This window comes from Bactrocera oleae, chromosome 3, assembly GCF_042242935.1.
Source record: "Bactrocera oleae isolate idBacOlea1 chromosome 3, idBacOlea1, whole genome shotgun sequence".
NCBI lineage: Eukaryota > Metazoa > Arthropoda > Insecta > Diptera > Tephritidae > Bactrocera > Bactrocera oleae.
Genome location: NC_091537.1, coordinates 93,763,169 through 93,776,359, shown reverse-complemented (window position 1 = coordinate 93,776,359; position 13,191 = coordinate 93,763,169). Strand labels below are relative to the sequence as shown.

At 35.8% G+C, this 13,191-nt stretch overlaps 1 protein-coding gene across 3 annotated transcripts in view; it reads left to right on the top strand.

Annotated features, from left to right (window-relative positions):
* Positions 1-13,191, top strand: part of beat-Ia (beaten path Ia) — a 104,740-nt gene that overhangs the window by 65,330 nt on the left and 26,219 nt on the right. For all 3 annotated transcript variants that reach the window (XM_036360139.2, XM_036360137.2, XM_070107268.1), the window contains one exon: positions 10,443-10,651. In XM_036360139.2, coding sequence (XP_036216032.2) covers positions 10,443-10,651 — 209 coding nt within the window. The remainder of the gene's footprint in view (positions 1-10,442; positions 10,652-13,191) is intronic.

Below are 13,191 nucleotides of genomic sequence, written 5' to 3'. Positions count from 1 at the left end.
AGAGGTAGGGGAAAAAGGAGAAACAAGAAAAAAACGTTAACTTCGGCTGCAACGAAGCCGTAGTATCTTTCAGAAGCGTACTCGTATTTTTTTAAAACACAACAGAATATAAAAAGTTCTTTGCTTGATTTTGATCGGTCAGTTTGTGCGGCAGCTATATACTTTTGTAGCTGGCTCTGAACAACAGTTTCGGAGATTTTAGCGCTGCCGTAGATAATAATCTGTGCGAAATTTCGTGATATAAATAATCAAGAAAGGATAAATACTCAAAGAAGAGAGTTTCCCATACAAGACCTTGATTTTGTTCGGTCAGTTTGCATGGCAGCTGTATGCTATAGTGGTCCAACAACGGCGATTCCGACAAATAAGCAGCTACTTGGGAAGAAAATTACGTGTGCAAAATTTCAAATTTATATCTCAAAAACTGAGGCATTAATGCGCATATATAGAGACAGACGGACAGACGGACAGACGGACATGACTAAATCGATACAGCTCGCTGATCAATTATACACTTTATAGGGTAGCCGACGCTTCCTTCTAGGTGTTACAAACTTCATAGCAATCTGAATATACCCACATCAGAGCACAAATATATAATATTATTGTCGAAATTAGCGTATTTCAGTACATTAGGAATGATTTATTACACCTGCTCTGTTTTTTATTAAATTATTTCAAATAGTAAGCACTTCTAAAGGGCACCATTAAACTGCTTTTATTTTTGTGAATTTTTATTTCCATTTTTTGCCGACTGGTTGTTCTACCTAACCACAAACTTTTACAGACATTCCCGCTCCTATTTCCTACTTCCGCAGTTACAACCGGTATTACTATTCTTTACTTTATAAGCTGCTTCTTTTTCGTTTTTTTGTTTTTTTATTTAATGCGCATTTAACTAGCGCTCCTTCCCTCTTAGTTCCCTGAGTTATTTGGCACATTAAATTTAATTATGCTGCACCTCAACTTACAATTAAAACTTTTCTCACTATTTGATACAACTGTTTGTTGTTCACACCTTTGCGCAAGCTTTTTGCGAAGTTGGAGAGAATAAAAACTTTCACAAAAATTGCACGAACACTAAAAGAGACTGAAACAATTTGCCAGATAATTAAGCAGACTGCGGTAAAGTTGGGGACAAAAATTTAAATTGAAAATAAAAATGAAATATTATCAAACTTCTTTTTGAATATTTCGCCGAATCTATTTTCCTCAGGGTTGACTTTTTAAAACATAAATCCACACAGATTATCGCTTCAAGCTAACAAAACGGTCGCTATAACACCAGGTGCTAAGTTGAGGCTGGTTCCAAACAACCGAATCTCAATTTGATAGATTCTCAATCCAATAATAGTCGTGAGGTTACTTTACAACAAAACAGATAAATGAAACATTGTGTCACTCAAGCGATATGTAACAACAAACTATCCCACATCGTGTTGCATGTAGTATACTTATTTGAAAAGAGGCAAACAAACTTTAAGATTCTCATGTAACAGTTAAAAGTGAATAAGCCAAGAGCTCTTAGGATGTTATCTAATGGCGAAAACAGAAATTTGATAACGTAGAAAACCTGAAAAAATGCAAAAGAAAAATTTAATTAAGTATCGTATCAACCTTCATTGCATTTTTATGAAATGTCTGTCCGATGGGGTTCTTCAGGAATTCAAAGGGTTGTTGTTACAATGTTTATTTACACTTGTTTCTTTCTCCACTTTATTATTGCCCTTTTTATGCTCAGTTTGCTCTTTGTAACCGAGTTTTTATAGACACCCTTTTCGTGTTACCTTTGTTCTCCTACACCGATTTTTCACAATTCTCATATTTTTATTTGTGTACTGTATTACTCTATCGCTGGTAGAGCAATTTACAAAACGATTTGTCTAACCGATTCAATTTTTCATTGCATATTCAACACTCATTCGCCTCTACGCAACTTCAGCCTCACTCTCGTTGACCAAACCCGGATTTATTCACTTATACTTTTACACCTTTTTTCAAGCAATCTCAGCGGCCACCCACATAAAGTGCCTTGCTTTACCAAGCGCTTTATTAATTTTTTTGTTTCGCCTTACCTTACCTTGTCTTTACTGCTTTGATTATAACTATAACTTTTTCTTATCTTTGCATACATTCCTTACCTTCTATTTTTTTTGGTAATTTAAACTTTTTTAAGCATTCATGCAAATCACTGTTACATACCTGCACTTCCCGCCCATTTGCTTGTGCGCCTCACTTCGATCTATAACTGGTTCATTTTATAATTTTTTCGCTTTAAATTTCTTGTAGCTCTTTCTTATCCACTGAACATTCCTTATCGCTCCTAGAAGTATGCATCATTTTTCGTTTCTCCCCTACAATAAACTCCTCGCTTTCACTTCTGCCACATGCAATACAGAACAAGCGATGCTTTTCTATTGTAGTTAGCTTTTCTCTCCGTTATTCATACACTTCTTAGTCTCATTGTTTTTGACTCATTCCCCGCCATGTCAGTTGGGTGTCGTTGAAATGAATGGCCATCATTGCTGTGCTGATGATGGTCCTTTAACATTGCTTATATATCTTCCGCACTATGAGTACGTACCGTTATTTTCACAATAGTTTTGTTATTGCGCTTGTCAGACAACGAGTAGTTGTTATTGCACGCCCTCGTGTTGTAGTTGCACGACCACAAAAAAGGCAAACACTCGGTTGAAGAGTTCGGTGCTTATGCAAACGACCCTTTTTTCTTTTGGGTCCTTCGAGGTACGCCGGCAGTTTGTGTGTGCAAGTGAGCTCAGAACCCCTTTATTACACAGTATTTACAACCGTTTGTCACATGTGTTGTCAAATCCAAGCAACATTTTAAAATAGATAGCCATATTAAGTTTATTTGAAGTGCATTGATTTGTGTCGTCCGCCCGAAATTCCTCACTCTGCACAAGCACACAACGCTCTTCAAGTAACTGAGCCTCTGTAAGCTGGTGTTTCTTTGTTTGTGCATTTTCGTATTTGTATTATTTATCCTTTGCCAATATTTGCGCAAGTTGGAAAAAATAAATGATTTGTTATTTGCAACAAATGACTTTGTTCGATTGAAATTTAATGGCTACATCTATTGACTCAACGGATATTTCAACTCTTCACTTTCACCCAGCACACACGCACGCCACTCGAACGAGGCACACACATTCGCATTGTTATTTCTCTTCGTATTGGTGCATAGATATTTGTGTGTGTGTTGGGTTATCTGTGTGAATTAGTCTGTGTGCTCCACTTGGGCGTGACATAGTTCTGCCTGAATGCTTCGCAAATAATTTCATGCCTGCTGATTTTGTGTTGCTGCAGGTCCTAAAGCTTTCACTTTTTTTCGCAAACGACAAGCAGATGTATATCCATTATTTAGCAGCACACACAGCATACACAGAAATATGCATATTTATTACCTTCAACTCCTTTATTTTATATTTATTTATTTAATTCATTTGCGTAATGTCCTTGTCTTTTGTTTCACTTCTATTGAGATCCTTAGATTAATGCTTGACAGTTATTCGCAGCAGGTGTCTCGACAAATGGCTGTATTTTAGTGAAGAAATTGAAATACACATATATGTACATATACACAAACAATGATATGTACATATGTATTTTCGCTCGTCCTACGTTTAGTGTGTCCTTTAACAAATGGATTTTAGCGTCAAACGCAAGTGAAATTATTTCTTTTGGTTTGAAGGCAGTTGAAAAGAAAATTATTTAATATGCATAACTAAATTAATTTAGACTCAAATGATAGTGCACAATGAACTATTTATTTAATAAATATAAATGTAACGTTCTGTGCATTCGCTTCGATGTGAAATAAATAGACATACCAAATTCTTTTTAAAAAATTTAACACAACAATTATGGCATACAATCTCGCAACACTTGGTGATCCCACTCATGCAGAAGCTAAGTTCAAATTCCGTAGTCCCAAAACAGGGCATACCAAGTTTGCCACGAAGTTTGTAACACCCAAAAATAAACGTAGACCTTATAAAAAAATATATATAAGTGATCAGCGTGACGAGCTGATTGATATAGCCATGTACGTCTGTCCGTCTGTCTATCTGTATATACGTGAACAAGTGCCACAGTTTTTTTTTTAATCGATCTGAAATTATGCACACGTCTTTTTCTTAGCTTTTCTAAGAAGCTGCTCATTTCTCGTAACGATATCGGACTACTATAATATATAGTCATACAAACTGAACGATCGGAATCAAGCGCTTGTGTGTAAAAATTGTCCATTTGACGAAATATCTGATAGCATAGTATATACAGTTCCTCAATTTATTGAACGAGTGCGCACAACTTTTACTTTACAAAATTTTAATATAAATACAATTTTCTATAGAAATCAACCACTCCTGCAGTTCCTTTTCGATTTCCCACTCGTAATTGCTCCTTTTGCAATGCCTCTACGGATTTCAGATATAATAATATTTAACACGCAAATATTGCTTTATTTGTCGCCTTAATAAATGTACAAATACGAATTTACGTTGCGCATCTGCGTGTGTGAGAGCGCACCTATACACATAAGTAGTTCATCATATGTGAGTAAATGAAAACTGTGTGAATTAAATAAACATGCTGTTATTCCCTAGCGATATTTCTACAAACAAAATCCAGCATGCTGATTCATAAAATATTAAAAGTCACTTGCTCGCGAAAAAAGAGGACGAGCTTGCCAACCGCACACTGAATTATTGGATTGCTCGCTAAGTTGCTGTCAAGCAGTGCGTTTGACTGTCGCTTTGGTTGCTGCATACATCAGTAAACCGGTTATTCGGAATGGACGTCCCGACCGGCTGGCAGCCAAGTGCTGCAAAAGTAAAGCGGAAAAAATAAAATAAAGCGCAAACAAACTAAGTGAAATGAGAAAACGCAATCAAAGCAAATTTAACTTTACGTGAGCAAACATGTCAGCAAACAGAGATTCTTATACTTGTGTACACTTGCGTATGCCGACATTTCAGTATGCCGTATGTATGTGGGATTATATACATACAAATATGTGTGAACGTGTCTATATGCAAAATGGGTAAATGAGTGCCTTTTATGTGTCTGCCTGTCTGTCTTTGGCATGTGTGCGCATGTGATGAGCAAAAAATTTATTGCGGATAAAAATAAGTGCACGAAAATCTCCTGCAAACCTACCCACGCACACACACGTATATGTATTAAGTTTGCTGTCACGCATACAGTCACAAAGAATGGGCCATATAAGCAATCGAATTGCAAAAAAATAGCTCATAGATCGGTTTTAATTTCATGAAAAGTTATAAAGGCTTGCGGCTACTAACGCAGAGTAATGACAGAAAAAACAAAACTACAAATCAAAGTCGTAAATTGCAGATAAAAAGAAGCGGAAACGCATCGCTGATCTATGGATACTATATGAATATGGTAATCGAAGGCTTAATAACGTTTTGTATGGCTCGAAATAGCCATCTTAATGTACAGTAGAGAAAACCTTCCAGCAACTATCCATATTCTTAGAATATAGATCATTTGCTTTCTGTCATTTACTCACACAAAAAACGCACTTCCTGCTTTTCTTGGCCTCACAAAAATAGAAAATAGAAAAAATTCCTCCCGGGTCTTTAATATGTGAGTTTTATTCGTGAAGCTAATTTTTATTATTCGTCTGCTCGTCTTTCAGAGATTTAACAAAGCGCTTGCATCCGTGCCTACACATACACGATATCCTCAGCCGAATATTATATTCTCTTCATGCAACGTTGCTTAGTAGCCAAATTAAAAGTGACGGCAAAAGCAATTCAACGCAGGCAGCCGTAAATTTTGTGGCACAAATCTGAGCGAAGATTATTTTTAACCACAAAGTAACATCGAAAAATTTGTTTGCTATGAACAATGGCAATGTATTTATAAATAAAAAAAATTCGTTTTTCAATTTTTGAAAATCATTTTTCATTTGAGCCATTCATGATAGTAAAACTGGCCTAAATTAAGCAAAACAAAATTGGTAACGTTGAATTTAGCGGTTATACTATTTCAATGAGCTAACCGCATGCTCTCTTGTATCGAATTAAAATCGAAAACTTTGTTTTTGCTTTTGCATTTAATTTTTTTGACAAAAGAACAGCCTGAAAAAGTAGCAAGCAGAGAAATGTGCGAATCGAAGACAGCTATTATTGTGATATAGCTGTAATACTTTTAACACGCTAGCTTAGTGGACCGGTAGAGTCCATTTTTCCAGCTCTACAAAAATAAATAGAATTATTTGTTACTCTGAATATCTTAGCAAATTCTACTGGTTTTCAGTGTCCAGAATGTTTTCATGAAAATATTGAATGTGCTCTTGTTTTTATGATTTTTGAATCTCTTTTATTTTAATCAACTATCGGTTAACTAGTAATGAAATTTATTTTTCCAATCATGATTCGGGGTCTACGTCCCTTTTAAGCGTGTACAAATATCACGTGATCTCCACTATCAGGCTCTTCCTGGGAAATACGTGAAAAATTAGGTGGAAGGTTTGAAGAACAATCAAACGGGGAGATATTTAAACCTACAGTCAACTAAATGATCAGTTTTACGTGATGAAAATCTCGCTTTTCGTTTCAAAAGTAGTTTTCATGCCCTCAGCAACAATGACGCCTAGAAATTCCTATAAATCGGTACAATCTATAAGTGGAAATGAAAGTTATTTTCTCAAAATGAACTTAGTTATTTATTATATTGAATATTGTTTTAATTACATTTGTAGAAAGTTTTCGAAGCTTCGTATGGAAAAGTTGAAAGGTGATTTTCAAATATTGCGATTCATGAAAAAATAAAAAATGTATCAATGTTAGACTGTTCCGGAAAGTGAAGCTTGAAAATATTGAATGCTGAGTCGAAATTTTCCCAGGTTAGCATAAAGCTGCAAATAATGAAAAAATGCGCAAAATATGTATTTTGACGCACTTTAAGATTCTAAGAGCAGATATGACTATCAAGTCAAACATCTTGATAAGTTTTCAGCTGATGGAAGTAAGGTAACACGGTAGATGGGATCGTGCCATTATGGCTGATTATTTTTGATCCTTACTTGAAAATTATAAAAGAAACACTCATGAAAGCGTCAAATTAAGCTATAGCTTACCTTTTCGACCCAGTCTCTCTAGTTACTTCGATGTATCCTTATTTTTCGAAACAAAAGTGATATTATAAATATAACTTTTATTTTATTTCATATTTTCTAACCTTTGTAATGAAAATAAAGATTTAAAAATAAAGGTAAATAAATCTTACAAAATCATTAATAGTGTCACGACTTTTGCGCATAAATATTATATATCAAAAATCGACCTTATATCTAGGGCAACAAAACCACTGTAGACCTGTGTTATTTATGTGCAACTATTGATCTCCAACTACAAGCCTCACTTCAGTTCACACAAATTGCCTACAAAGCGTGCATTTCTTTGCTTTCGCTTCTGCTGTGATTTGTTATTGTTGTAATGTTCCACACCAACATAGAACTGAGCGCTTGCTGCATAAGCATTATATTTTTATTTTCACCTCAGCACCAGTAACCCAATTTGTTGATGTAACTTGGTGACGCAGCAATTCGAAACACCAGTAATTGACGAAATGTTTCGAAACAAGCGCATGAATAAAAGCAAAACAAACACGCATGTGAAACATTTCTCATGCATGTAAGTTCCGTGTTCGACTTCTTGCGACACTTTGCATGTGGAGTACACAAGTTTAATACAAATGTTCCGGCAACACCTCCGCCAAAGTACTTGTGCGCATGTGTGGCTGAGCAAGTTGGCTAGGCACTGGTTTTTTTCGCACTCAGCGCGCAAAACGCTACAAAGCCGCGGCGCAACAGCAATAGCAACAGCAGCTGCAAGTATAGCTGTAACTATGTCAGATATGCACTCGTGTTTCGCTGGCAACTTTCATTGAAGTTTTCAACTTTTGTTGACACAAAGTCAAATGAAGTGGATGCGCTTGCTCTCAATGGAATTCAGCTTCGCGCATAAGTATGTAAGCGTTTGAAAAGTTTCTAACGACACCGGGATGTACGATGACGAAACTTGCATGACAGTGAGTGAGTGAGTTTATGGTGAGAGCATGAGCGTCAGCTCGTTAGAGTTTAACAGTGAAAAATTTATAAATTTATAAAGGTATTCGGGGAAGCGCGATGTGTGTCAACATTAAAAAGGCAAGATAAGGAAGTGTTTGCAAAACAGTTGTTTAACCTTCAAAGTATTTAATAAGTGTCAATTTTTTATTAAACATTCTGCTATCAGAAGCACCTTATCGAAACAAAGAGCAAAATATTGCAAAAAACTAGGTTCAGTAGGGTCTAATAAAACAGGTGTTCTGAATATAGAAAATGTTTGGAGCCTTTCATAACTTACATAATGAATCATTATTAAAATTATTAAAAACCGATATGGGCGATCTTTAACACCCAACCTTACATTATTTTTATCCAATCTAATATTAGAAGCTCTAAACACAAATTGGGTCAAATGAGGTAGTAAGCCCCCATTCCGGATACAGCGATCCAGTAACTTCGTTCTTAAGGGTTGCCACTTTACTTTTTTTCTAAAGAGATTATTCTACATGGTTGCAACCTATCCGTAATAATATCGCTTAAACGCAGTACATGGTATAGAACTAACTTTGAAAAAATATGTTTTACAGTGAGCTAATATTATTGCAATACGAAGTAATTTACAAGTCTTCAGTGTCATAAAGAAGCGAGTACATTTATCGGCATGTTTGCATTAGAGGCGCAGTCGTATATTATATTTACGGCATACTTGTAGTAAGCTAGACAACAGCAAGCAATAAATTTGATGTTTCCATAGCTTAAAAGCATGGAAGGCAGTGCTTTTACTTTTACATAAATTAAAACAACCCACAAGTGATTGCAGTAAATTGAAAATGAATTGTATTAACCGATAAAATGAAGTGCAGACAGGCACAAACATGCCGACAATCACATTCGTGCAGACAAATCAACAAAAAGCACACATATGTACGTACTCAAACAAAGTAGTTGGCAGAAGAACATTATCGTTACAGAGAGAATGCTGATCAACCATAAAGTAATGCAACGAAGCGAATCAAAAACATTGAGGCATATCGAACATTGCATGTCTCGCCGTAATTACTGGCCAACGAAAAGGCAAAAATACCAGCACACAAAAAAATGCTGTAAACCAACGGAAAACAGTAAAAACGAGGCGCCGAAAAGGTATTGGGTCCAAATAGAAAAAAAAACTGCAATGCCGATACGGAAAGGTTGAGGCCAAACAGAAATAAATTTTAAGTAGACATTGGCTGCCATAAAAACAACGCAAACGTTCTTCGTGTAATGAGAACAACAGTCGTAGCGAAAATAATATGCGACGACACTAATACGACAGCAAACTGTTGTGGAATGCAGGGCGTGTTCCTAAATGTAGGCCATCAATATTGTATTACGCTGCGCCAGCCCGCTTATGCTTTCCACCTGTGTGTATTGATTATTGAAAGCTAATCAACGCAGCGGAGCCGAGTACGAAATAATACACCACCGACAAGAATTTGCACTTTACTCATCAATCTGCATGACAATTTTACATAACAAAATTTGAGCACGATTCGCCATTATAATAAATAAAAATGTATATTAACCTTGACGGTCCGTTTGAGTTAAACCACTAAATGAATGTAGCAGCAAAGCAGCAGCAAATAGCTGAAAATAGAAAGCTTAGCAAAAAGTGTCTGCGCCTTAAAGGTTGTCAATGGCCTAGGCGACAACATCGAACCGACCGCATCTGTCAGCGCAACATCAACTAAATCAGACAAATAAATTATGCGTGAATCGTAAGCATAGGTAATTGCCGTTGTGCTTGTGGTTTCAAATATTGTTTGTGATTTTTTTCTTTAATTAATGGTTCAACATAAATATGAATGCTATATAAACGTGAATATTCTACGAGTAAAATACAGTTACGAATATACACTCGTGTGATTTATCGATATTGTTTATTTGTGGTTATGCGCCTTCGAGTGGGAATTAATTAGCCAGTGTTGATGCGCCAAAATGTATGCCACAAAGTGCGTTCAAGCCGATTTTAATGTTATTCGAAATCAAAACAAGAGAGCACTAATTAAGTGCGCGCCTCAACAAATACTAAAACACTAAGAGTGCGATAAAGGATTAGCAGGCAGAGTGGGAAGACCATATAATGGAGCACACTCCGTCGTTTTTTACTTTTAAGCGCAGAGTTTAATAGTTCATTTGATTTTAATAAAGCTGAATTTAATAAGTGAGAAAGAGTATATTATAGAAGAAAACTTAAACTTTCCACAATAATATAATTAAATAATAGTTGCCTTACCTAAATTATCAAATAAATTAAATTTAAAAATTTAAATTAATTTTTGGAAATAACACTTTTCAGATTTCGTAACCTCTCTGCGAGATGTGCGCGTCAAAATCCCACATGCCGCGCGTCGCGGTGAAAAGGTAACACTGAAGTGTCTCTACGATCTGGAGGGTGACAGTCTATACTCAGTGAAATGGTATAAAGGACGACGCGAATTCTACAGTTTCACGCCAAAAGAAACGCCAGCAATTAAAGTCTATCAGATAACAGGGGTGAGAGTTGAGGTAAGTAGCAAATGAAATGCTGTTAAACCGAAATCATATTTGAATTTTCGATTTCGAAAATATATTTGTTAGTCAAACTCTTAAAGAAACAAATACATATATACGCTTTAAACGAACGTATGCTATCAGCCATTGGCTATGCTTTGCAACAGCGTTGCTTATCACCACTTGCTGAAGCCATTAACAAATATTCGCCAAGTGCTAGAGACGGCTTCAATGTACCATTTCAATAGCTGAATTTCTTGAATGGTTGCGCAGAGACACTGTCGACACCATCAAATAAACACGTGAACTTTGTAACCGCAATTTCGTGCACATTGCTTATTTACATTGTAAACATTCCGCGGCGTGGCGCGTCTTACGTTGGCAAGCAGTAAAACGCAAAAATGTCAGCAAAATTCATATTTCGGAATTATATAAGTTTCTGTGTGCGTAAAACTTTCGTGTTTGTATTCAATTCAGACAACAACTTGGCACACGGAGTGTGGTTTCATTACTGTCACTCTATTTGACGCCATCACCGAAGAGCGCGCTGCGAAATTTGAAAGTGTTGCATACTGGAAGACTGTAAAGCGAATGAAGTTAGATTGGCTGCTTGTTGAATTAAAACTTTGTGCTTTGACTGGAATATTCATTACTTTTTATGGCCGTTACCATTTTTCCACTGCCAGTTGCTTTTGGTGCGCAGCAATGAGGCTCACAATTCTACCATGGAATTTCGAAATTAATTGCTTTTGATTGTTGGAGTGCTTCGCTGGTGGTAATTGCTTGTTTACACGCCTTTGATTTTAAAGCAGCAAAATTCAAAATTGCTGATACTTTGGAAAAAGTTCGATTAGCTTTTAGAATTCATCTAGTGGTGAAGCACAATTAAATTAATTTAATTGTCCATGCAAATGAATGTAAGTTGAAATGTATTTACAAATATTAAATGCAAGCAAAAAGCATTAGCCTATTAAAATAAATATTTCTGCGGTTTGAACAGCTTCTATTAAGCGGAAAAAGATACGCAAGCACAAAAGTAATACATGGAATCAATAAACTTATAATAGTAAGTTAATTTTGCGGAAAAAACACTTCAACTGAAATTGCCGCTCAAAAAAGCACTAAACGGCAACAATTTACACCATTCAAGCAAAAACTTTAATCTTTAAAACAACAACACACCATATTTAGAACGAATATGCACATTACAGATGCATACACACATACATACGTATATTTGTATTTTACATGTATGCACAGAGCAATAAAATGTCACTCATACGCCATGTACCACCAAATAAGCAGCTAAAGCAAGCGTATCAAAGTTAAGCACAAGTTAAACCGTGTATGTGTGTGACAACACTTGAATAAAAGTAGGAGGAAGATAATAAACGATATTAAAAAGTTTCAAATAAGTTAAAAGACCAAACTCGACTGGTGCGTGCCCCTTTGTTGCCGAAAACAAAGCCAGTTGCACTTTCAACTTCAGAATTCTTTACTACTGGTGTTGGCGATTGTACAGTTTTATATGTTTTAACGTTTTATATTCGCTGACACACACATTTTTTACAACTGCTGATTGCGAACATATGCGTAAGCCATGAAATCGTCGTTTCTTCTAGTCGCTTGAAGTTTTTCATGTTTTAACTCCCAACATGTACATGCACTTGTACTTTTGTGATTAAATTAAGCTTAAAATTTTAACCCCAAGAATAAATTTTTACTTCGGATGCAGCGCAGCCAGTATACTATTCACAAATAAAAAAGTTTTCCATACAAGCACTTAAGTTTAATCGGGCAGTTTGTATGGCAGCTATATGCTATAGTTGTCCGATATGTACAATATTTGCAGAGATTGTAGTTTTGCTTTGAACAATAACTGGTGCCAAATTTCGTGAAGATATCTCGTCAAATGAAAAGTTTTCCATACAAACACTTGATTTCGATTGTTCAGTTTGCATGGCAGCTATATGCCACAGTGCTCCGATATCGGCGGTTCCGACAAATGAACAACTTCTTGGGGAGAAAATGACGCGTGCAAAATTTTAGATCGATATCTCAAAAACTGTTGGACTAGCTCAGGTAAATATATATAGACGGATAGACGGGCATAGCTAAATCGAATCACCTCATCACGCTGAATATTTATATTTCTACTTCATAGCGTCTCTGTGGTTTCTTTCTGGGTTTTACAAGCTTAATACACCCTGTTCAAGATATAAAACTTGCTTTGTTGATTTAATCAATGAATGTTCATTAACAAGCACTGTTCATTAACCTCGACCTGTGCCGTTATTCATATCATAATTCAAAGTTTTTAATTAAGTTAAAATTTCTGCATTCACGGATTTTTATAAAGCTAATTTGCCTACTTGTACGCACGTTTTAACACATATACAATGAGTCTCAAAGGCTTTGTTTTCAATTTTTGCTGTCAGCTGTCGACTGTCGACTTAGTTTTGAAACTCTTTTCACAAAAACTTCACTTTCACGTGCTACTCGCTTCGCCATTGTGTTTATTACACCTGTGCAACATGTTGCAACGTAAATATGAG